The sequence below is a fragment of the Protopterus annectens genome, chromosome 1.part0 (assembly GCF_019279795.1).
Source record: "Protopterus annectens isolate FY-2018-M chromosome 1.part0, PAN1.0, whole genome shotgun sequence".
Classification (NCBI taxonomy): domain Eukaryota; kingdom Metazoa; phylum Chordata; order Ceratodontiformes; family Protopteridae; genus Protopterus; species Protopterus annectens.
This window is the reverse complement of record NC_056725.1, coordinates 1,302,858,325-1,302,880,797: the sequence shown is the minus strand read 5'-3', so window position 1 is coordinate 1,302,880,797 and position 22,473 is coordinate 1,302,858,325. Positions and strand designations below refer to the sequence as shown.

Genomic DNA, 22,473 nt, shown 5'->3' with positions numbered 1-22,473 from the left:
GCCCAGTAATAACTCCTTCTGCAATTTGTATGGGGTTACATGTATTGGTAACATATCTAAATATGATTGTAGATTCGTTTTTATAAGGCCCGTTGCTCCTACTACTACTGGAACTGTGTGGGTATCTTTCTTCCACATTGCTCTCATTTCTGCCTGCAGATCTTGATGACTTTGTGTTTCTCTGTACGCAAGACACTGTAGTCACTGGATATGGTGATTTCAATGATCAATGCTACTTTTGTCTTCTTTTCATGGACCACTATATCTGGTTTTCTAGCATCTATCTTTTGAACTGTTGGTAATGGATGATCCCATGTGATGCAAACTTCTTCATTTTCTATGATGCTTTGTGGTTCGTTTCCAGTGTTTTTCAGCCACTTCAGGATCATAATGTTTGCACAATTCCCAGTGCAACAATCTCACCACATTATTATACCTTTCAGTATACAGTCCTTCTGCCATTATTATGTCACAACCAGCAACAAGGTGTGCAACTGTTTCCAATTTGGTTTTACAAAACCTACATTTGCCTGTTTCTCCCACATGTTCACTGGACTTCGTAAACCATGTGTACGCAACTCACTATCTTGAGCTGCCAATATTAACCTTTCATCTCTTGGTTTGAATTCACCTCTCCTTAATCATTCCTGCATTTGTTCCTGATCAACATGAGGTTCTTTCAGAAGTTTTCTATACTTGCAACTATATTTATGCATTTTCCACATTTCTTGCCTTTCTCAAGTTCTGTGTGATGTGCTTAATGTGACAGAAAATTACTTGTATTAATCCAACATCTAAGGTGATGAGATTTTGGTGTATATCTGTCAGCTTAATATTAGAGAAAGAAGGAATGCTGCATTTAATTTGCACTGCTTAAATCCTGTAAATAAAATCAATATTGTTTGGTGTGTGATGGAGGCAGAATTATTTGGCTGTTATGAAATGCATAAATCACAGTAATGGTAAATTAGCAGTAAACAGATAGCTGATGGTTTTGAAGGAGACTTTAACATTTTAACCTTCCCATCAGTGCTGTATACTTTCCCCGATGGCTGTAAGAATTTGACAGAAACTGGCATAGTTACTTAACCTTGTGTGCTTAACTCTGCTTAGTGAATTAAAAGTGCGTATGATGTAAAATTTCAATCTTTCTGGAATAGTTTCATGTTGGGCATTACCTGTGAATGAATGAATGAAGGATGGAGAAAGTGCGGCCATAAACAACTTTTTCTTTGAAAGCTCTCATCTGAGTCTCTAACAGACAGCCAGGCACTGTCTCACAACATTGACTTCATCACACATGCTCCTGTGATGCGTGATGATGTAAGAGGTAACTAAAAATTGTAAATAAAGAAAAAAAGTAAAATTGGGATTTGATGGTACCACTCAGGAATTTGTGGCACCTCATTATTTTGCCCTCAAAACTGGCAAAGTCCAAGGAATTCGGTACAGTTGAAAGGTATGGGCCTGAGTGAAGGTATTGTCAATATGTAAATTATCATAAGACTCAAAAGCCTTGGAATATTTATGAAACTATGAAATTACAAATGAGTTCTGCTATGATACGTTCCATGTATTTGCATATAGGACTGGTGAGACTAATTGGCCTATAATTACCTGGGTCTGTAGAGTGGCCACTCTTGTGTAGGGAAGTCACAGGTGCATACCCTGTAGATAGACTGAAGTTGAATAGTTTACTGATTTCCATCATTGGTTTTGATGGGAATGCAGCCTGATATGTTATATGGTCCCAAAGAAGTATTACTTTTAGCCTTTGAAAGTGATTTTTAGACTTGTTCCAATGTGATTTTAGGGAGGAAACTAAATTTTCAGGGATAGTGAGGGCAGCAATGTGGGTATGTGATGGCTTTGCGACATAGAGGGAATAAGCCCTGCCTATGACCAAGGCAAACATGATTTGACTAGCAACCTCAGAACTGTAGGAGCTAACGAGAAAAGGGAGAAGAATTAAGGGACTGTGCCTGTTCACTTCTTCCTGGGGGGAGGGGATAAGGACTGAGTGTCATGAAAAAGTGCAGCCACTGTTTCAAATGGCACCAAAGCTCACAGCAGAATGCATACATGAATGAAGGGGGTTGGTCTGCAGTGGAAAAGTTGTGCTATTGCAAAAGAGGAGTGAGGCCTCGTAGTGTCTTATTACATGCTTCTTGAAGGTGGTGCCTCCAGATATGCACATTGCCACAGAGGTGGGGACATTTACTTTATTGACTATGCCAGATGCAAGCCTGAAACTGGCATGGGCAGTTATGGCACCAAAAACTGTCAGTCTCCATACAACTCTCTCTCTCTCTCTCTCTCTCCCCAGTCAACCTGATACTCATCCCTGGAAGTCAAAGAGGAAATAATGGACAATTGGATGACCTGGAAGGTAAGCTGCTGGTCAGGGGGCTGAAAAACAATCAAACAAAAAAGTGGGTAGGTGAGGTCAATTTACCACTGAATTTATCTACAATTATATAAAGACTAAATCCCTGGGAGTGGAATGTGTGATATTATGGATGAACTCAGTCCACTGTTGGACATTATTCCTTAATTATCTGACATAAATGAAGAAAGATTTGCAGTTTCCTTTTGTATCTGTAGCAGCCTTAAGTTCATACTCTGAGTTACGTTATCTAATAGTCCTCTACTGTTTCTTCCTGACATGTTCTTGTGCAGTCTTGAGGCAGGGGAATGGGGATTTCTTACAGCATTTAGTTATTTTCCTTTTTTATTGTACAGTTTATTAGAACAGGAATTCCATCAGATATGTTTAGTCTTGGATTTACCATTAAATTTAAGTTGGATGGATATGAATGTTTCTGCCCAGATATTTAGGTGCTGGTAAAAATTGGAGGTGTATGCAACAACTCTCTCAGTTGGGTCCAGTTGCAAGGATTGTTGAAAATTTTGCATAGGTCTTCTACACGTAGAAGCAGGTTTTCTTCTGGAGAAGTCCATTAAGTTAGCCTCATTTGGTAGTAGGGTGATAAGTATAGGCTTAGGAAAGAGGATGACTGAGTTGTGGTCAGATTTAACCAGGGATAAAGAGATGCAGGGTTAGGTACTGGTGGAGAGTAGGTTGATAAAAACCAGACCAAGGATATTAGAGCCTTGAGTGGGTAATTTTACAATTTTCTACATTGCATTGGTATTAACAAAGTCTCAGAAATGCTGATCCTATCCATTTTAAGAGGTGTTAGTGTGCCAGTCACTGATTGGGTAATCGAAGTCCCCTACTGAGAAGGTATTTGATTTGACATTTAACTCCTCAGTGGTATTAAGCTAATGTCCATGATGTCTGTGGGACATTAATAGGAATCTCTAACTAGTAAAGAAGTAGTAGTTGGATTTGATAAGGCTGATTTGGTACTCAAAGAGCCTCAAGTTAGGGTTGTGTGAAATTTATTGTGAGGTGATGGTGTTTCAGATGAATACAGTTACTTCACTAAAGTTACCAAAGGGCCTGAAGATGCGATAGGCATTACACCCTGGTACAGAGGGAGTGCTGTCATTTCACTGAAGCCATGCCTCAGTAACTACAGAGACATGAATATGTTTGAGTTGCAGGTGAACTTCATGTTTTGGCATCTTTCTGTTTAGACTCCTAGGGCTAGGTAGTACTGCCATGATGTTACCTGAAATTGAGTTTGAGGGTTTTTTTTATATAGAAATGTCAGAATGGAAACTTTGTCTAAAAAGTCACTATGGGGGACAGCAAAGGCTTTACTATCAAGATAGAAATTGTTATAGTAATGCATTATTGTTAACATTTTCATTTTTATATGTACAAAGGTTCATAGGTTTTGTTGTCAAACTTATGACATACTGGCCCTCAGGAAGCTTGCATTATATATATTATGATTGGGTTACTGATTATAACTTGGTTATTGTATATCTGAGACATAGATTCCAAGAAATTCATTTTGAGAGCAAAGCTGGAGAGCTAAATCTTGACAAGATTCAGAGACTACCTCATTACAGCTTATAAGGGTAATGATCAGTTTTGCCTTACTTTCTAGAGGTGATATCCAGGGGTGGAATGTGAATCAGCTCTGTGTAGGAAAAAAGTCCCCAAATTTGTCCCATCCTGCCACAACAGCCTTCCTAAAATCAGTAACAGACATTACTGTACTTTCAAACTGAGCTCAGAGATTTTTGTCTCATGGAATGGAAATTGAACTGTTTCAGAGAGATCTGATTAAGATTATAAGACTCAGTTTAAACCTCATTGCTTTTATAGTACAATAATTTCTAGTGGAACTTGACAAATGAGAAACCTGAAAAATATTAAGGCTATGTACACACCTAAGAAATTTCTATCTCAACAAAATTGTTACACCTACGTATATTGCATTCGCTGTTGTTGTGAATATATAATTCATTTTTGCTTTATGTATGTTCTTTTCACTGCACCAGACAATGCATGGGTTATGGTTGAAAAATACCCTATGATCTGTATAACCTCTACAGTTAACAAGCAAATAAGAAACCAAATAAATAAGTAAATAAACCATGCTGTAGATTTTTTCATTCCAGTTTGTGGCTAGCTTAGATTCCAGTTTTGCGATTAGTTTAGTGCTCCAGTTAGTAGGTTAGCATGCTTGCTTCATACCTCATTACTGGCCAGTAATACTTAGTGAGGATACCAGTACTGAGACCAAGCAATGTGTTGATGTCAGTTATTTGTATTCAGAAGGTACATGGTTCTGTTCTCTGGATACCCGAGGGACATGTCAGTATGTATCATCAGATTATGTATTGTCTGAGTTGTTATTAAGAAATAAAAAGCATTTTTGAGCTGTAATGCTAAAAAGCATGTGTTACTCATCGGATTTTATTAGTCTGTGACCAGTGGCTCATTGGATCTGAATTTCTCTGTCATCATTGGATGGTTGTTTTGAGTATATGTTGTTTAATCTGAAAGCAAGACTAGGACCCTAACCCTTCCTCTCACTGGTACCCTTTCCCTAAATGTTTTGTTCTTTAAGATAATGTGAAAATTTAGTAAAGATTACATAAAAATCACTTTAAGCATTACACTATCACACAGAATAATGTACTCAAAAAAATGCCTAAAATAAAAAAAAAATCACACTTTCCATCTAATACTACTTTGCAGTTATGAATCATACCAAACATCTAATCTAAGATTTATTTAAAATCTTTGGCTGAGTTCACTAAAAGGAATAAGCAGCATTTCTGAAAATTACCCCAAACCATTAAAAGAATATAAAAAACCCATAAAAAACTCATTTAAAAAGATTCCGTATTCCTTTGTAATGAAGCCCATTCATAAAAGCTGATTCAGACAGAGTAATCCACAAAAAGAAAATTGTTAAAGTCACAGAAAAGCTTAAATAAATAAAAAAGAATTAACGGGATAAATGGTATACAATGAATTTAGGTGTTAGATATGCATGATATCTGGCACTGTAGAGGTACAGAAAACATTTTCCTGATGAGTTTCTCTAGTCATCAAGTAATGTGTCTACCTCTGCAGCAACACATATAATGCATGTCTAACAGGGGGACCCTCAACATTCTATGTACACTCCCACACATTTTTGTCAGCATATACATATATATCACATATCGCCTACTCAGAGGCGATCACTACCTAACATACAAAGATATGTTAAACCCGGAGCTGTTGGACATGCTCAACTTAAATAAATCCCAATCCCTCTGAGCTACATGCTCTATGGACCTAAACCTTGTCACCACAATAAACAGAACATGCTGGAGGGATAGATTCCTGTCCCAGACACTTCCCATACTCTGGAACAGACTACCTAGCTATGTCAAACAGAGCTCCTCATTAGCACTGTTCAGGAAAAATCTTGATGATTGGATGGGAAATAGGAAATTCACCCCGGGGATCACTTCTGTGGCTCTGCTTGACAGGTGCACAGGAAAATAATTTTCTTGGGTGGCAAAAGGCAGGGTACCTTTTTGGCTAGGGTTATAAAGGCCCTAGGGCCAATAGCCTAGTACCTACCTATGAACCTCTCTCTCTCTCTCTCTCTCTCTGTATATATATATATATATATATATATATATATATATATATACACACACACTTGCTAAACAAAATGGTATGTGGATATTTACTATCCTGGAGTCAAAGGTGAATGATCATAGGGCCATCACTCACTGCACATGTCTACCTTGTGCTGTTTTCTCTGTTTGTATTAATGCAATAAACATATTTTTTTCCATTCATCCAAAAAAGAGCTTCCTTTTCATTTAATCAGTGAACATCAGGGATGAATGTCACTCTGTAAATGCTCCAAATTAACACAGATTAACCACACCTAAATTTCTCTTTTACATCTTCATCTAGTCCATCTCTGCTTAGCTTTCTATCTCTTTCCTCCCCGTTCCTCCTTGGACTGGCCACTCATTTAGGCTTGTCTGTCAGGTTTGTATCAAATGGTTAAAATTCCACACAATACATTGACAGTTGAAAGACTAAAACAGTTATACTTGGATTCATAACAAACTGGATTTTCTTTACCAATGATACAGGTTCATGAGAGCATCTGACAATTACCTATTGGTAGGACTGGACGCACTGATAAGAATTAATTAAAAAATGTAAGTAAACATTCAGAAAATGTACATTTATTTCTACAAAGTCTGAGTAAACCAGAAATGAGTTGATGGCACTGTGTCATCCAATACCTTACGTGGGCATCTATCTGGCTAGACAGACCTTAAGTAAGGCACTCAGAATATACATCTATGTAGACCCATTTAGATGCCGAAGGTATAATGTTGTTTGGTTATAGCAGTCACAGCTATACAGTAACTGGGACATCCTGTTGTCTTCCAGAGACAGTTGTCTTTTCACTCAGTAAATATACCTTCTGTCAGACATCTTGCTTGCAGTTTGAGTCCATTTGTCTCATAATTCTTGTACTTTAGCCTTGAATTTCACAAGAGCACCAAGCTGGACACATTTTATGTGTGTATCCATATACCTGCTCTGCCATTTATACAAGTACGTTATACTTTCTGTCATCTAGGCTTGGAGATCCTTGTTTTCCCATCTTATTTAAATAAGAAGAGTGTAATATAAATATGTGACACCATGCTTTTTCCAGGCTCATTCATATAAATTTTAAACACTAAAAATGTTAGTGAAATGAGTGAATTAGAAGAAAATGTTTCTCACAATTGTGCACTTTGCAGCCATAAAAACAACATGCTACTGACAACTGGCATATATGTTTTTTGTGCAGCACATGGTACTGAAATGGACATCACTATTCTGTCATCCTCATGTGCATTCATTAGCCCCAAACTGAATGTCTTTGCCATGCTTACACATTTTAATTTTGTGCAGTGCACAGACACAAGGGCTGCTATCAAAAGTAACACCATTTAGTTTGCTTCTTCTTCTTTCTTCAAGTTCAGCTTGAATCATAAGTGGACAGTATAAAAGCAGGAAAGAAGTAGGAGTGCAAACACAGAGACATAACCACTGTCTATCCTTTTCAGTGAATCACTCTTTTGTGGCCTCTGCAGTTTACCTGCTTTCCTCTGCATATTCCCATGGATCACAAGTTTGTAATCAGGTCAACTCAACATGAATATTGTATATGTAACATGGGGGGTTGATGTGGTTAGAATATCAGAAATTGTGCTGTTTTGCTTTGAACACTGAATGGACTGTGGTGCTGGCCAGGTAAAGGTTAGAGTAACAGGCTTAAGAACAACATGGCAACCAAAACCTCAGAAAACTGTTGCTGTATTAATTCTAAATGGACATTACTTTCATAAAACATTTGACTGTAACATGCAATTTGTTCGCCACCCCTTTCTCTGCACCTTTTTATCTTTGGAAAAGCTGCTAACAGCAGTTATGTTGAATCCTGGTGCTCTTCATTCTGATTTCGGTTTATGAGTTAATAAAGCATTAAGATGAAATGCCATACCACAGTGCATGCCATTTTATGACTGCTGCAGCAAAATACATGCAACCCCTAAATTAGTGGTTGAAATTCTACAGTAAAAGCATCACATATGGTTTTATCCAACACTGCACTACTGTTGAAACTTTATTAATAAACTATGGGAACAAAACAAAGTAACATATTCAGTTTTTTAGCTATACCCACACTTTTCCTACTTTGAACTGCAAAACTTTGGCACTGCAAACATTTCAGTCACTGTCATCATTTTGCAGTGACAACAAATATGAAAGTTCCTTCATGATGATAACTGGGAAGAATGGTGAGTGTGAGAGAACCAATGAGTGTTAGAAATGTGCAGATGAGGACAGAGTCTGAGAACTGCTGTCAGATATCTAAAAGACATAGTACGCTGGTGGCAATGTATGCCAAAGAACATATCACAAAAGCATACTGCAGTTGTGGTGAAGCTGGTAACAAGTATTAAAGCCCTCAAAACCCATAATAATAATAATAATAATAATAATAATAATAATAATAATAACAATAATAATAACAATAACAATAATAATAATAATAATAATAATAACAATAATAATAATAATAACAAACTTTTCACATAAAATGGGGAGGAGATCAATATCATATACAAGGTTATTACATTTAAGCAGGTAATATTTCTGCCATTAATAGTTACAAAAATCAAACTATGGGTTCAGATTAGTGGTTTACTTGTATAGTTGTAATGCATTTTAATGTGGTTATAGTTTAGGAATAAAACTAATCTCTGAACGACATCAGCTGATTATCCACCTGCACATACTTACAAGCTACATCTGACTCCTATAACAACTCTGTGAATAGCCACCTCGATGTACAGTTTACTAGGCAAGGGGGATATGACCATATCACACATGTTAACACACACACCTACAGACAGTTTAGAAGGTGACAAACTACCTAATCCATGTCTTTCAAATGTGGGGAGGAAATTGGAGCATCTGTAGAAAATCAGTGCAAACACTGGGAGGACATGCAGACTCTGTACAGAAAGCGCCCCAGCTAAGAATCAAACCGGAGAAACTTGTGCAGTGAGGGAACACTGGTACCCATTGGACCACTGTGCCACTGATGTTTTTCTTGAAACTCATTGTAAGAAAACAAAAGTCATATGAAAGGGCAACAGGAAAATATCTCCATAAGTTAAATCAAAATGACAGAAATTTAAGAATTAAGACAGTATATTAAGAGGGCATAGAAAAGCAAACCCCACGACATGAATTCTGTTGAACCTACATATGTACAGCAAGAATACCTGAACACATGATAGTGTGCTAAGTTAAGTGGTGCCCAGTAACAAAGGTGGAGAGAACTATGTCACTCCCCATGCCTGCTTTTTGCCTTATGTCCTACATTCAAAGTACTCTGAGCTTACTAACCTGAGAAGCGCACAACTGTAAAAGATGCATGTTTTGAAACTGCAGCCACATGGTGTGGCAGTATTTAAACTGCAGCCACATGTTGTGGCAGTATTTAAACTGCAGCCACATGGTGTGGCAATATTTAAACTGCAGCCACATGTGTGGCAGTATTTAAACTGCAACCACATGGTGTGGCAATATTTAAACTGCAGCCATATGTGTGGCAGTATTTAAACTGCAGCCACATGGTGTGGCAATATTTAAACTGCAGCCACATGGTGTGGCAGTATTTATAAGGAGTAGCTCTTCCAATCAGAGAAAAATTGTGTTAGTTAAGTTAATGTGTCTGTAGAGTTACCATATGTCCCATGATATGAAATGCTTTTCATTTCATACATAAAAATTATGTCAATAGTACATAATAATAAAATGTCACATAAAGCAAATGGAAAACAAAACCATTACATTTTATGGGTACTACTTTCTATGAGGAGAAAGCCCTTGTAAACATTTGATTTCTTCTACTAAAAGTAGTCACCCTTTTTAAAGCGAGCTGAATCTTAATGATAACCTTGCAATGTATAAATATTATTTATTAGTGAAGTGCATGTGATGTCTTCATATAGGTTCTGGCTCACAACTATTGCAATTGAAGCCTGTATTGTTTGGAGGCAAGACATTAAAGAAAACAAAACACAATATTTTAAATTAAGCTTTAAACTAAGCAGATAATGTAAAATAGAACATGTCCACCTAAAAATATGTCAAATGAAAGGTTTCACCGATAGGAGGCAGAATAGTAAACTGTATGAAAAATGCTTGCATTGTGTTCCTAAACAGGTCAGGTACTGCTTAAAATAAACCACAGAAGAAATATATTTGATTTGATGTCTTTTCCACAGGGAGTTAAGATATAAACCTCATTCTGACTTACCAACGATAACATATGCTACAGAATGATGTATTTGTCATTGTATAAATTAAAGGAACTCCTACAATTTAACAAACATTTTCTTTGTCAGTGTATTGCTTCCTGAACAAATCAAGTCCATCAAAGAGAAGAAAAGAAGATATCTATGTGCTGAGCTAAACATGAGGAAATCGTTGCATATAATCATAATTCACAAAATATGACAAGGTTTTCTATATTTAAAGTGTTTTGAATTCCAATTTAATAAAATATTTGCATTTATATTTTGTCGTAGTTTATGTTTTATCATTGTTGGCTTAGGGATATGATTCTCAGTTAGGGTGCAGAAGATCCTGGGCTCAAGTTCAACACAATCCCATCCTTTTGCCTGGCAGTTAGCACAGAGGATTGTGCCTATGAAATGTTAATGAGCTGTTTCCTGTAGTCCAGTGTTTGATTCCCTCAGCCTCCATTTGACTACTGTGTGATTCTGAACAAGTCATTTAACCAGGCAGTACTCTGGTGCAGATGGAAAACTGGGATGGAATTATGACGTGTCCTTTATTCCATTCCTAGCTACTACCTATCTTCCATTTTCAAGTGCAAAATATTTAGTCATAAAAGGCAATTATATTTTCAAGAAAAAAAAAAAGAATTTCTGTTTATTATTCAAATTAGGATTTACTGCAAAAAGACTGTTAACTGGTATGGACATGTGGGACAGCTTTTCGTGATGGAGAAATTAGCTTAAACTGAAATATGAATTCATTACTTCTAATGAATATGTTTCTCACCTAATATTTGATTGTTCCCTTGAGCAGAGTTTGTTCTCCAACACAAACGGTTCACTTCAGTGTCAATATGGAAACCTATTTGAATGAATTGTTTACAATTTGGAAAAAAAGTGGCAAATGCATTAATGCAGAACTAAATGACAGAAAAAATGAAAGTCAAGACAACTTCTAGAAAAAATCTTTATTTCATAGTCCAGAATTTTCTTTATTTGTAACAGTCTGGAAAAAAATCATACTGACCATGTAAGGAAAATGAATGGTGGTTTGATTTCTCTGAAGTGAAGAAGAAACCACATGGAAAAATAATTTTCCCCTTTCTTCATTTGCCTGTCTTTGTTTTCTTAGTTTTGTTGCATTTTTCTTTTAGTTTAATATGAAAAAGCAACACCATTCTGGGCAATAAGTCATCCCGCACTCTTTCTCATTCTTCCCCTCCCACAACTAGTCCACAAAGCCCTCTCTTTAAAGCACAGTAATTTCTTATTGTAACATTTTAGACTATTTTAATCCTGTAAATATATATTTCAACATTTTTTGCAAATGCTTCCCAGGACAATGCTGTGCTTTTCATGGACCATCTTGGCACACAATGTATTGGCCCTTTGAGCACACTATCCTCAGGTACTTGTTGGCATTTCTCCCCCCCGAGGGAGAGTTCATTTTATCCAGTAACTAGTCCTCCATTTGTTCATCTTAATCATTTTATTTCTTCAATGCCTTTTCATAAAAACAGTTAAAGAAACATATTCAATAAAATAAGATTGCATGTAAACTCAGAAGGTTTCCCAAGCAAAGGAAAAAAATAAGAAAACATGAAAAGTCCTCCTTTGAAAATAATTTGTTTCTTCATAATTTTATTTCATTTCAAACATTTGGTTTGAGGAGCTGCGTCTCTGACATTTTGCATGCATGCTTTTTGTGAAATTTCCCCCCTGAAGCCACAGCTTCCTCACTTAAAGTAAGTCTCTTAAAAGAATAGAACCTTTTAATGTGGTTGTTCTATCAGAACATTTTGTTCAGTTTTAATTAGCAGTATGGCAACTTCCTTAGTCATCTGCCATCCTATTCACAGCAGAGAGTTGACTCTGCTTTTAATTCCACACCCTCAGCAAATTCCCCTCTCCCCCACTCCCCAGCACCACCCTGCTTGAATAAAAAAAAAAGTCCTTTAATTTTCACAGTTTGATGCAGGAAAATATATATTAAAGGATTATGAAAATACTATGGCCTCAGATATTCTCCCTAAGTTGATTTCATATCAAATTTTCCTTCATCAGAACCATGCCTTTTGGTGCTGCTTTCTGTAAACCCTCATCCCAGTTCAGTGCACATGTAGTCAGACATACCTCATACACACATACACGCACACATTTAGAACTGCTTCCTTTCTTATGCGTTATTGATCAGGGTTAGAAAATCCTCCATAGCATGTTTCCTTCATTTAAATGATTTTTTTTAATAATGATACATGGGATTCATGCATTTTCATTGAATTATATCTCTATTATTTTTATCTTTCCTTTCTTTTTTTTCTTTATTTTTCTTCATACTGGAGTTGTTCGGCGGTTAGCTGTGTTGGTGTGAAGGGAGTCCTTGACATCTTTTTGTATGCAGTTGTGGACTTGCAGAAAATTGTGGTCCCGTTCAGAATTGTAGGTTGCAGTTGGTGTGGTGGTCTTCAGAGGGTCTCTTGTCAATGTGTACATCGATATTTCTGTAGAGGGCAATGTATGGAATCCCTTGATTCCAACAGGAGAGGCATCCCTGGAGTGTGATGGTTCAGTTGATCGGGAACTGGAGCGACTGCGCCTCCGGTAACGATAGCGGTAACTTGGTATGCGGGTAATAGTGGATGACTGGAGGTAATCTGTAGCACGAGCATTGGCACGAATTTGTTTGTGGCGATCAATAAACATGTGGACTGCAAGAACACCCACCATCTCAGCGATGATGAATGAAAGAGCGCCAAAGTAGAAGGACCAGCCATAGGAGTAGCTGTTTTTCTTCGAGTCACTTTTTGAGGGGTCCCCTGCATTGGCTGATATGTACACTATTATACCAATAATATTACTCAGACCTGTAAAAGGGGGGGGATCATGGGACAGAAAAAGATAAACAGAGTTTAATGAATCTCTTGTTAAAAAAATAAGATAAATATATGCATTTTCATTTTCAAAAATGACAAATGTACACTAGTATTCAGAAGACAGTATGACATGTTTCCATTCACTTTTGATAACAGTAGCCATAATAATACTTTCACAGAAGCAACATTTATGAAAGGATATGGATGAGGACATTTCAGACCTTTGCTGTTTAATAACAAGCAGTTGAGAGACATAAGCATTCCTAAGCTATAGTAGGTGATATTTTCGAAATAGTTTTAACAGTAAAAAGCTCCCATTTATAGAATGCAGTCAAATCAAATTTCCATTTCTGTACACGTCAGTTAATTATATTTGGTTACAGTATAGGGATATCAGAGTTCTACAAGTTCTAACCCGATACGTAATATCTCAGATACATTCACTGACAACTGATGGTACAGGCAAGCTTCTATTTCATGTAGGAGTATGAAGACAACTGTGAGAAAAACTTAAAAAAATACTTTCTACCTATTTCTAGTACTTTGCAGAGATAAATTAAACATCCCCAGATACTATATAGCAGTAAAGAAGGAATTTTCCTCAGCACCGAGGGGAAAATCATTTAAAGAAGTCCATAGAATGTGTTATGAAGGGTACACCTGGAAAATGCCTTCAGCAACTTAATGAAGTCTTCTGTTAAGGCAATATGATTAAATAATACAATAAATAAATAAATGAATGTTTCTGCTTTTCTCATGAGATTTTCTTTATTTTAGGTGCCAGTGAATTGGTACAATTTCTGTCATGATCTCTCTCAGAAATAAACACTCCATCCATGATCTTTTCTCCTTCCACTGCTGCCTGTTAATGGCTTCAAGAAATGTTAAATAAAAAAGTGCTGTCTATTACTCTGTGGATGACCTTAAGAAAATGGTTGGTTTATTATTCTAGCAGATGGGATATTTTGCATTGCAAGCTGCTCCTTTAGGTACCACACCTATATACATTAGACTGTACTACCTATCACTGCAGCTTCACTGTAATCTTAGAGGCCACCTGTAACCTCACATGCAAAGCACATGCTTTATTATTCTAGCTGTTACCCCCCCCCCCCCCATTGACTGTTTTTCACTGAACACTCCAGTTTTACTACCTGTGTTTCCAGGGGCACATACCCTCATTGTTATATGCTCTCCACAGCTTTCACATCTAAGTTTTTAACAGATCCTTTTCAATTTCCAGAATGGGTTTAATCAGGTTATGGTGTGTATTCTGATGAGAGGAGAATGTGGTTGTAGGAAAGCTCAGTCATTTAACAACACAGTAACTTTCTTAACTTCAGCTTGAAGCAGAGAACAACATATTAAAGGCTGTGCTATGTCTGTTTCTTTAACAGCATAGTGGAAATGATCTAACTCATCCTTGTTTCCAAGATGCATTTCCTACTATCCCTCCTTACCACCAGGTCTACAGGATGCACGTAATCCAGTTCATGCATTCATCCAACTTGTGCATTTTCCCACAATGGCAATGTTTGTCTGTTGGGGGCATCATACAGGCAGTTATAGCAGTGAGTGGTACCATCATCTGCATTCTGTAAGTGAGGGCACATAACTATTCCCTGGTGGTTGATGTGAGCACCCCCATTACCATGTGTGCTACTATGTGCATGGATGTGCGCACACACACACACACACACACACACACACACACACACACACACACACACACACACACACACACACACACACACACACACACACACACCACAGAAAGCTATGAGGGCTACCAGCCATCACTGGCTTGAGACCTTCAAGCCCATGTGCTCCTGTCATGTAGCCTGTCATACAAACCTTTGCTGCATGGAAGCATCTAGTCAGCTTGGGCTATCATCTCTCCCCAACCCACAGTTGACAAGACAGGGTAAGCTAGTCAACCCCACACCATCCCCTGCTTGACAATACCAGTGTTCAAGCTGCTAGTCAAACACTGGTCATCTGGGTCATAATCTGGGCTTTATTTCTCTGTGTCACAGAGTCAGCCACTGCTATATCTCCTTTGATTGCAATGGCAACATTCAGCAGCAGAGCCAGATCCAACACTAGGTGATCTAGGCAGTTCCCTAGGGCCTGCTGGCTGGGGGGGGGGGGGGGGCTGCCACAATGTGTAATTTTTAATTAAAATTAAACAATTAAAAAAATGTACATTTCTACTTTAAAGGATGTACTCTGCTTCTTGTGTGTGCATCTTTAGAATGACACATGCACAGCATTTTTAAGGATATTTGATTTCTCAGATGCATGTACCAGGAACTGCTGCTTTTGGAAGCAGAGGACTACTACCATTGTTTTGGACACACTAGACCAGGAGATGGTCATGCCACAGTGTGTGAGATGAGTGCTCCTTCCTTCAGCAGGTGTGTAAAATACCTAGTAAGGGATGGCAAGTTAATTAATTGGCTTGCTTAGGGTCAAACCCTGGCTACCAAAGGCAAGAGCCTTAATCCTCTACAACAACTACCAGGCTGAGTTGATTGAAATGTTCTGAAATGGGTAATTTTGTCTTTTATTGGTTCATACATTTTGTTTCACTGCTTAATGGAAAAAAAATCTTCAAAACTACATTTTCAAGGAATGTGAGCTTCAGTGCATTTTCAAGGAATACAGAGCAAAACCTGGTATCAGCGATAAGTCAAGAACTATTAAATAGCAAATAAGCCAAAAAATAAAAATAGCTGCTGGAACCATGCACTTTGGGTATAAACTTTAATAAATAAATCCACAAGTGTAACACACTTTCGCCAAGTGGCTTTTTCAGGTGACTAGTAAGTTCCTAAAAACACACCTTAAGTAATCATTAAAAACTAGTCACATGAGAAAAATTATATGATAACTATACAAAAATCATGTGATATTTAAAATCATATGATGTTAATACAAGTGGAAGGGGTAGGAAGCAGCATTATAACATATGAGCCATCAGTATAGAAAAAGCTATCACGAAAACAGTGTTAAACATTAAAAACATAAAAAAATAATTTCACTTGCATTTGTAATCACTTTAAGTATGGCTTTATGCTAAAATGCAATATCCATTTTAATTCTTCTTCTTCTGTCAGTTGTCTTATGTCACCCCCTCTAAGTGGTTTAAAGATATTTTAAAATCATGAATTTAAAAGAATGTTTTTCATCTGTGTCAGTTTTACGTCTGTACAGTGCGGTAGTCACTGTTTTCCTTCTCATCTCCCAAAGGTTATTGCTTGTTCTTTCTATTAACTTTTGGTTCAATTTGCCTATATAATAGGCAGGACACTGGTTGCATTTAGCTAAATAAACAATATTTCTAGTAGCACAGTTACCGTATGCTTTTAATAAAAATTCTTGTCATTCGCTGGATGTGTGATTTTCTTCTTTGTGTATATGTAATCACAATAAGCACAACTGTGGCATTTATAAGTGCCAAATTTAGTACTAGAGAAAAAAAATTATTATTATTAAAAACTGGTCGCTTCTTATAGCATAACTTATTTTTCAGGTTGTTATTTCTGCGATAACTAAAGGATGGCATTACTTGTCTCAGCAGGTAGTGTTGCTCCAGCAATATGTAGGACTAATGCTGCAGGGCAAACTCTTCCTGCACTTATATATATTCTCAATATTTCAGTTATAATTGAATATTTAATTGTCACTTGTTTTTGCAGTTTCTGCTTTTGAAGCAATAGACCAGTTTCGCAGATGCAGTTCCAAGATCACTTACCTTACTGAAAAGTAAATAATGATCACATGCAATGAACGTTGACTATTACCCTGCATGTCCAGACCCATCAGAATTCATGTAAACATTTGTCAACATATGCCACTGTGTGTTTGTTTTACAGATGCAAATGATGAATATATGACCACTCCATCAAGCATAACAATAGAGTGCAGAAGCACTTTAATTAACAGTCAATTACTTATATGCCTGCTTGATTCAGAGGAGTTTTGTCTTATGCCAGTATGCACATATATGTATTTTATCACAGTGTGACAAAATGTCACTGACACCTATGAAGGCAGGAATTTTTATTTTCTTATTGCTATAGGAGACAGGTATTTTCTTCTTGCTATACTGTTAGGGTGACATGACTAGGTCTGATGCTTGTATTGACTAGTGCTGTTGACTCAGGGATTCTGGTTTAATTTGATTAACTGTTACAACAAGGTAATAGATGTTAAATAGCCTTCACTTATTCTTATCCAGTTCATTGACTGAGATCGTTTTCCTAAATACAAAATGATCAGATCAGTATAATTCTGTTGTGCAATGGTCGCTACAGTTAGTGTTGAATTCTGTGATACACTGCACTACTAGTAAATATTTTCTGTATTACCTTCCAGGTAAGAGCATTATGAGAACACAGAGATGAAATGTCCAATGCTGCCAGAGGGAAAATGAAGATTGCAACAGTCAGTTTAGTCATTGCCCATACAGACTGCTGGAAGCCACTGTGTGTGAGTTCTGCTCTGAAATGTAATTTATTTTTGGAAATGTGACACACTTTAAAATCTTTTTTGGTTTGTTTTATTATGTATTTAGTTCTTGGACTCATAATCCTTCTTGTAAATTATTAATTAATTATTTTTATTAGTCCCACTAGACATTTTTTAGCATCATTTCAGGGGAGACTTGAGGTGGTATTTTCTACTAATATTGGAAGTTTGATGAAGGAATTAGAGAACTTCCCCTATTTTTTGATAGGCACCAAGGGATCTTTTACATCCATCTGTGATACCATCAACCCAAACAAGTGAGACCTCAGTTTAATATCTCATCTGAATGACAACACACTCAATAGTACAGTACCCACCTCAGGCTGAACTACAGTGTCAGCAATGCAATCACCTGGAGTTGGAGTAGAAACCACAACCTTCTGTCCTTCCAGCATCAAAGGCAATTATCTTACCTGTTCTACCACTAACACTTTCACTGACTGGGTTAGTCCCATAAGGCAAGTCTTATTTCATGACAGTCATGAGGTAATATTCATATTGTATAATGGAAATTTCGACAGGACACTGGAGAAATTCCCGTCATCTTTAACAGAGGGTACTGGACACTGCTTTCTTGTTGTCAAAAAAAGTTTCCATTGAATTAGGGTGATGGGACCCTCCTCCATTCTTCCTGAAAGTAATGTAAAAATGAATTTGAAAGTCCTCATACTATGCAGTTGTAGGAAGTGGAATTTGTTTTGAGTGAAGGTGGCTTGCAGACTGAGACTTTAAAATGGCTGAAGCATTTTTATGTTTCATAAGCCATAATTTCTGACTCTTTGTGTGCCAAAAATGATGGATCACTTGGATATTATCAGTGTTTAGAGGAACCTTCCTGGCAGTGTACTGTTGCAGCACAACCTGCTTGTGTGGTAGACTTGGTGTGTAACACTAAATTGGCAACATTTCTCAGGATCAGTCTATGGTAGAGGCTTCGATTTCCAGCATATTTTTTGCTGTTGTTGTTTCTGGTACTGGCAAAGATTCATCTTTGTCATATGTAAGGGTGAGAAGGTGGGGTAGCTTGTCAGGAGAGACTTGAGGTAGTATGCATCATAAATGTAGGAATGTGATTCTTTCATTTGCTTGGTACTAATGTTCATTTTTGGGGCAATCTCATTATACCACTGGGCTTTATGGCACAACAGATTAGAATATTCATTCATGTTCTTAAGGACCCTGGTTGTGGCCTTTCTGTTAAAAAGGTTTTAGATTTTTCCTTATGTTTGCAAAAAATATTTTCCACCTCTGACAAGCTACCCCACCTTTTCAGCCTTACACAAGAATATATCCACTCAGTAGAAAAATGGTTAATTTCCAACCAACTCCTTCTTAACCCAAATAAAACTAAACTCTCCTCTTCCTCCCTAAATCCTTCCAACACCTTAAATCCACCTTCACCGTCACCTCACTAAACAACACAACTATCAAGGTTGAACCCCACACCGAGCTCTTAGGGGTTATAATTGATGATCAACTTAAATTTGATCTACATATTCAAAACTGCATTAAAAAGACCCTCCAAAAACTTGGCATATTTTATAGAAATAAAAAAATCATGACAAATGAGGCCAAACTCTCTGGCACAAGCCTAGCTTCTACCCACCCTACCTTATGTGGCACCTATCCTCACTAACCTCCAAACAAATCTTTTGACTAAGCTTGAACTGGCTAGATTTACTGCAAACCAACCATATCACTCACACCTCTGCCTTTGGTTCATTATAGTGGTCAGCCTACAACAAATTATATTTGCCATGCTGAAAAGCATTTTGCTATGGACTGTCTGGATAGCTTTTGTAAAACTGATTTATTGAATAAAACAACAAAATAAGTCCATAAAACAACCAGGTACTAAGCGCTTTCACCCAACAAATTCAGGGCATCATCAGAGTACTAAATACACAGTAACATAGCCACCCATTTTTTACGGTTCACTGTCTAGAGACACCAAGCTCTTAATGTTCCTATTTCAGCAAGCCTAGCCAATCTTCCTCCCCTCTTACTTCTATCCTCCTCACCTAACCTCTCCTGTGGACATGCAGCAAGACAAACATGGTTATCCAGGGTGCAGTTTATCTCTCTATGCCATGGACTGGGGTCATGCAATATTAGTATGGTATAAGAAAACTCACCATTTCTACATTCTGCCAAAAACAGACAAATCTTTTACCAAGTCTCCTGGCCATCCATTTGGTAAATGTAAAGGTTGTTTGACTGAACCCCACCTGGACAAGTAGAAGTTTGGTTAAGCCCTTGCTGTATTTAGTTACAACCAGATTAATGGATACAACTCAGTTTTTGCAACTCATGTCTAAGCCACAACTGGATGGTGATTTATTGCTATGCACATTGGGTGTACAGGAGGTACATAACAACATTCCATATAGTTAATTCTATAAGCTATTTAATACTGGCTCAAGAGGTCTAATTTAAATACTTTTTACTTAAATGTCTTTATTTTACAGTTAACAAAAATTGTGTTAACCAACAATGGTGCTTCCTTTGGTGAGAAATGTTACTTAAAATTGTTTTTATTTTGTGCTCCCATTTATGCAGATTTTTTCATGGGTTATTTTGAACACACAATTAGCACAAATACGTTTTTACATAATTATTTAGATTGCCGTTCCTTGATTTGGAAGGGTTCATAGGGTGATCTCTCTGATTCACGTACATTTTTGAATGTAACAGCTTTTGGCAGTCTTTTCAAATTAAAGGAATTTTTTTATCATTTAGTTCAGGGATGTTATATTACCAAACTTCTAGATTGTGATATGCTTGATCATTTTATTGTAAACTTTTTCCAAAAATTTGAATAGATGACTGTCATCTGGTAGCCTCATCCAGGACTTGCCTGGCAGCATCACTACTGTGGGCAGTCTTGTGGTTGTAGTTGATGAGAGTGACCATAAATTGAGAGATAGTCTGATTGTTTTATGCATGATGACATTTACTAGCAATGACAGACACTCATCAGTGCCAGTTATTCTTGACCTTAGACAATGTCCTTTATGTCATAGCCTTGTTGTTCTGGCTAAGAAGACCGGATGGAGTCCAGTGTCATACCCTACTAATCATCTTGCCTAAATGGTAGCTACAATCTTCACAATGTCCTTTTTACTAACTATGATACTAATGTTGTAATGGATTGTGAAATGTCAATAGATAAGTAGTCACCATGTCCTCACAAATGTTTGCCATGACATGGTTTCCAGCCTTTGGTGTGGGTGGCACTTACCCCTGCAGGTCCCTATTATGGCTGCCTTGCTGAGAGTTCACCTCATTTCATATACGCTTCAACAGTTAAGGCCTCTCTTGAAGAAGTATCACCTTATCAATCAACCAAAACTTTCAGAGGCTTACTCGACCTGAAACCCTTGTAGACAAAGCTTCTTATAGGGCTGCTTCTCAGTTAGTCAGGCTTAACAGGCAAAGGGGAACAAGGCTGTATCCTTCTGTGCAAGTAGCAACTGTTCATCTGGTAGGGGGTACAGAAAAAAGTAATGATGCATCTACAATTCAAATTTGAAGGGAACTGAATGAGCTAATGTACTCTCTGAGGTCCCCCTCCCCCTGCAGTCCATTCTCAGAGCTGCACATTAGGAGGATTACTTACTGAAGGTCTTCTAAAAGTGAGACATTCTATCTAATCACTCATTTACCACACATGCAAGTCTCTTGTTTGTTTATTTATTTACTTTCTGGGGTTGAGCACTGACAGTTATTCACCAGTTTCATGCCGAGCTCAGGAGAACTGGGTAGTTAAGGAAGGAAAACAGCCTAAACATTAAACAAACTCTTGAGTAAAAATGAAAGAATCATGCAAAGGCTATAGAGCATATATTTCATTGTTTCATTGAGATGTCAATTCACTTAATTATAGGTTTGAAATGATTCCCTAAAACAGCAGCAAAGATCAGTAAAACATTGAGAAGTTCATATACAATGCTAAGTGCAAGGAAAAGACAGATGTGGAACCAAAAGGGTAAATAAGAGGCTGTCTGAGGAGGGGAATGTGACTTGAGGGGCATTACCATAAATACTTATCCAGTATGGTGGAAATCAACTTAGAGGGCCTGGATGAAGCTCGCTGATGTGTTTTGAGGGGAAGCACTTGCACTAGGATTAGTTAACAAGAAGTCGTTTTACACGGGTTATGAACATGGTGTACAAGGATAGGCACTTTAGGTGGGGAGTGATTCCCAGAATTTGAAGTATTGTATTTTTTTTCTGGGGGAGCCACCAACTCTGAGATCACATAACCATGGGAGAAAGGGCATAATCTCTGAAACCCACCATACAGCAATCTCGTACTGATAAAGCTAGTATATTTTGATTGGCTGATTTTTGATCAGTTGTACTGGCTCTGTCATATGTTGACGAGCTATATATGTAGATGTGTAAATACACACACACACACACACACACACACACACACACACACACACACACACACACACACACACACACACACACACACACACACACACACACACACACACACACACACACACAATTTACATTTTTTAATTTAAGTACACCACAGTACATTCTGTGAAGTCTAAATCAAAGCCTACCTTGCTCTTAGTTTTCATATTTTTTAGCCTACCTTGGCTTCTTCTTTTTCCCAGCTGGAGACTCGAAACCTGCTGCTGCACAGATAAACAGCTTGTGCTTCTTTTTGGGTCTCAGGTCAGAGTTCAGAGGTCAAGTAATTGAACCAAATTCCAATCTATAATCCTCCACAATACTGGCTGCCTGTCTGACTGACTGACTAAATTTCTAGCAAATCATTCTAATTCTTTAC

At 37.4% G+C, this 22,473-nt stretch overlaps 1 protein-coding gene and 1 long non-coding RNA gene across 2 annotated transcripts in view; one reads left to right on the top strand and one right to left on the bottom strand.

The window, feature by feature from the left end:
- Positions 1-22,473, top strand: part of LOC122797760 — a 1,000,965-nt gene that overhangs the window by 800,837 nt on the left and 177,655 nt on the right. Inside the window, exon 2 of the long non-coding RNA XR_006364198.1 lies at positions 17,511-17,624. This is a non-coding gene — a long non-coding RNA (uncharacterized LOC122797760). The remainder of the gene's footprint in view (positions 1-17,510; positions 17,625-22,473) is intronic.
- The window catches only part of CACNG2 (calcium voltage-gated channel auxiliary subunit gamma 2), a 1,878,586-nt gene continuing 1,867,323 nt past the window's right edge, over positions 11,211-22,473 (bottom strand). The window contains exon 4 of the mRNA XM_044066277.1: positions 11,211-13,121. Within this exon, the coding sequence (XP_043922212.1) occupies positions 12,589-13,121 (533 nt within the window). The 3' untranslated portion in view covers positions 11,211-12,588. The remainder of the gene's footprint in view (positions 13,122-22,473) is intronic.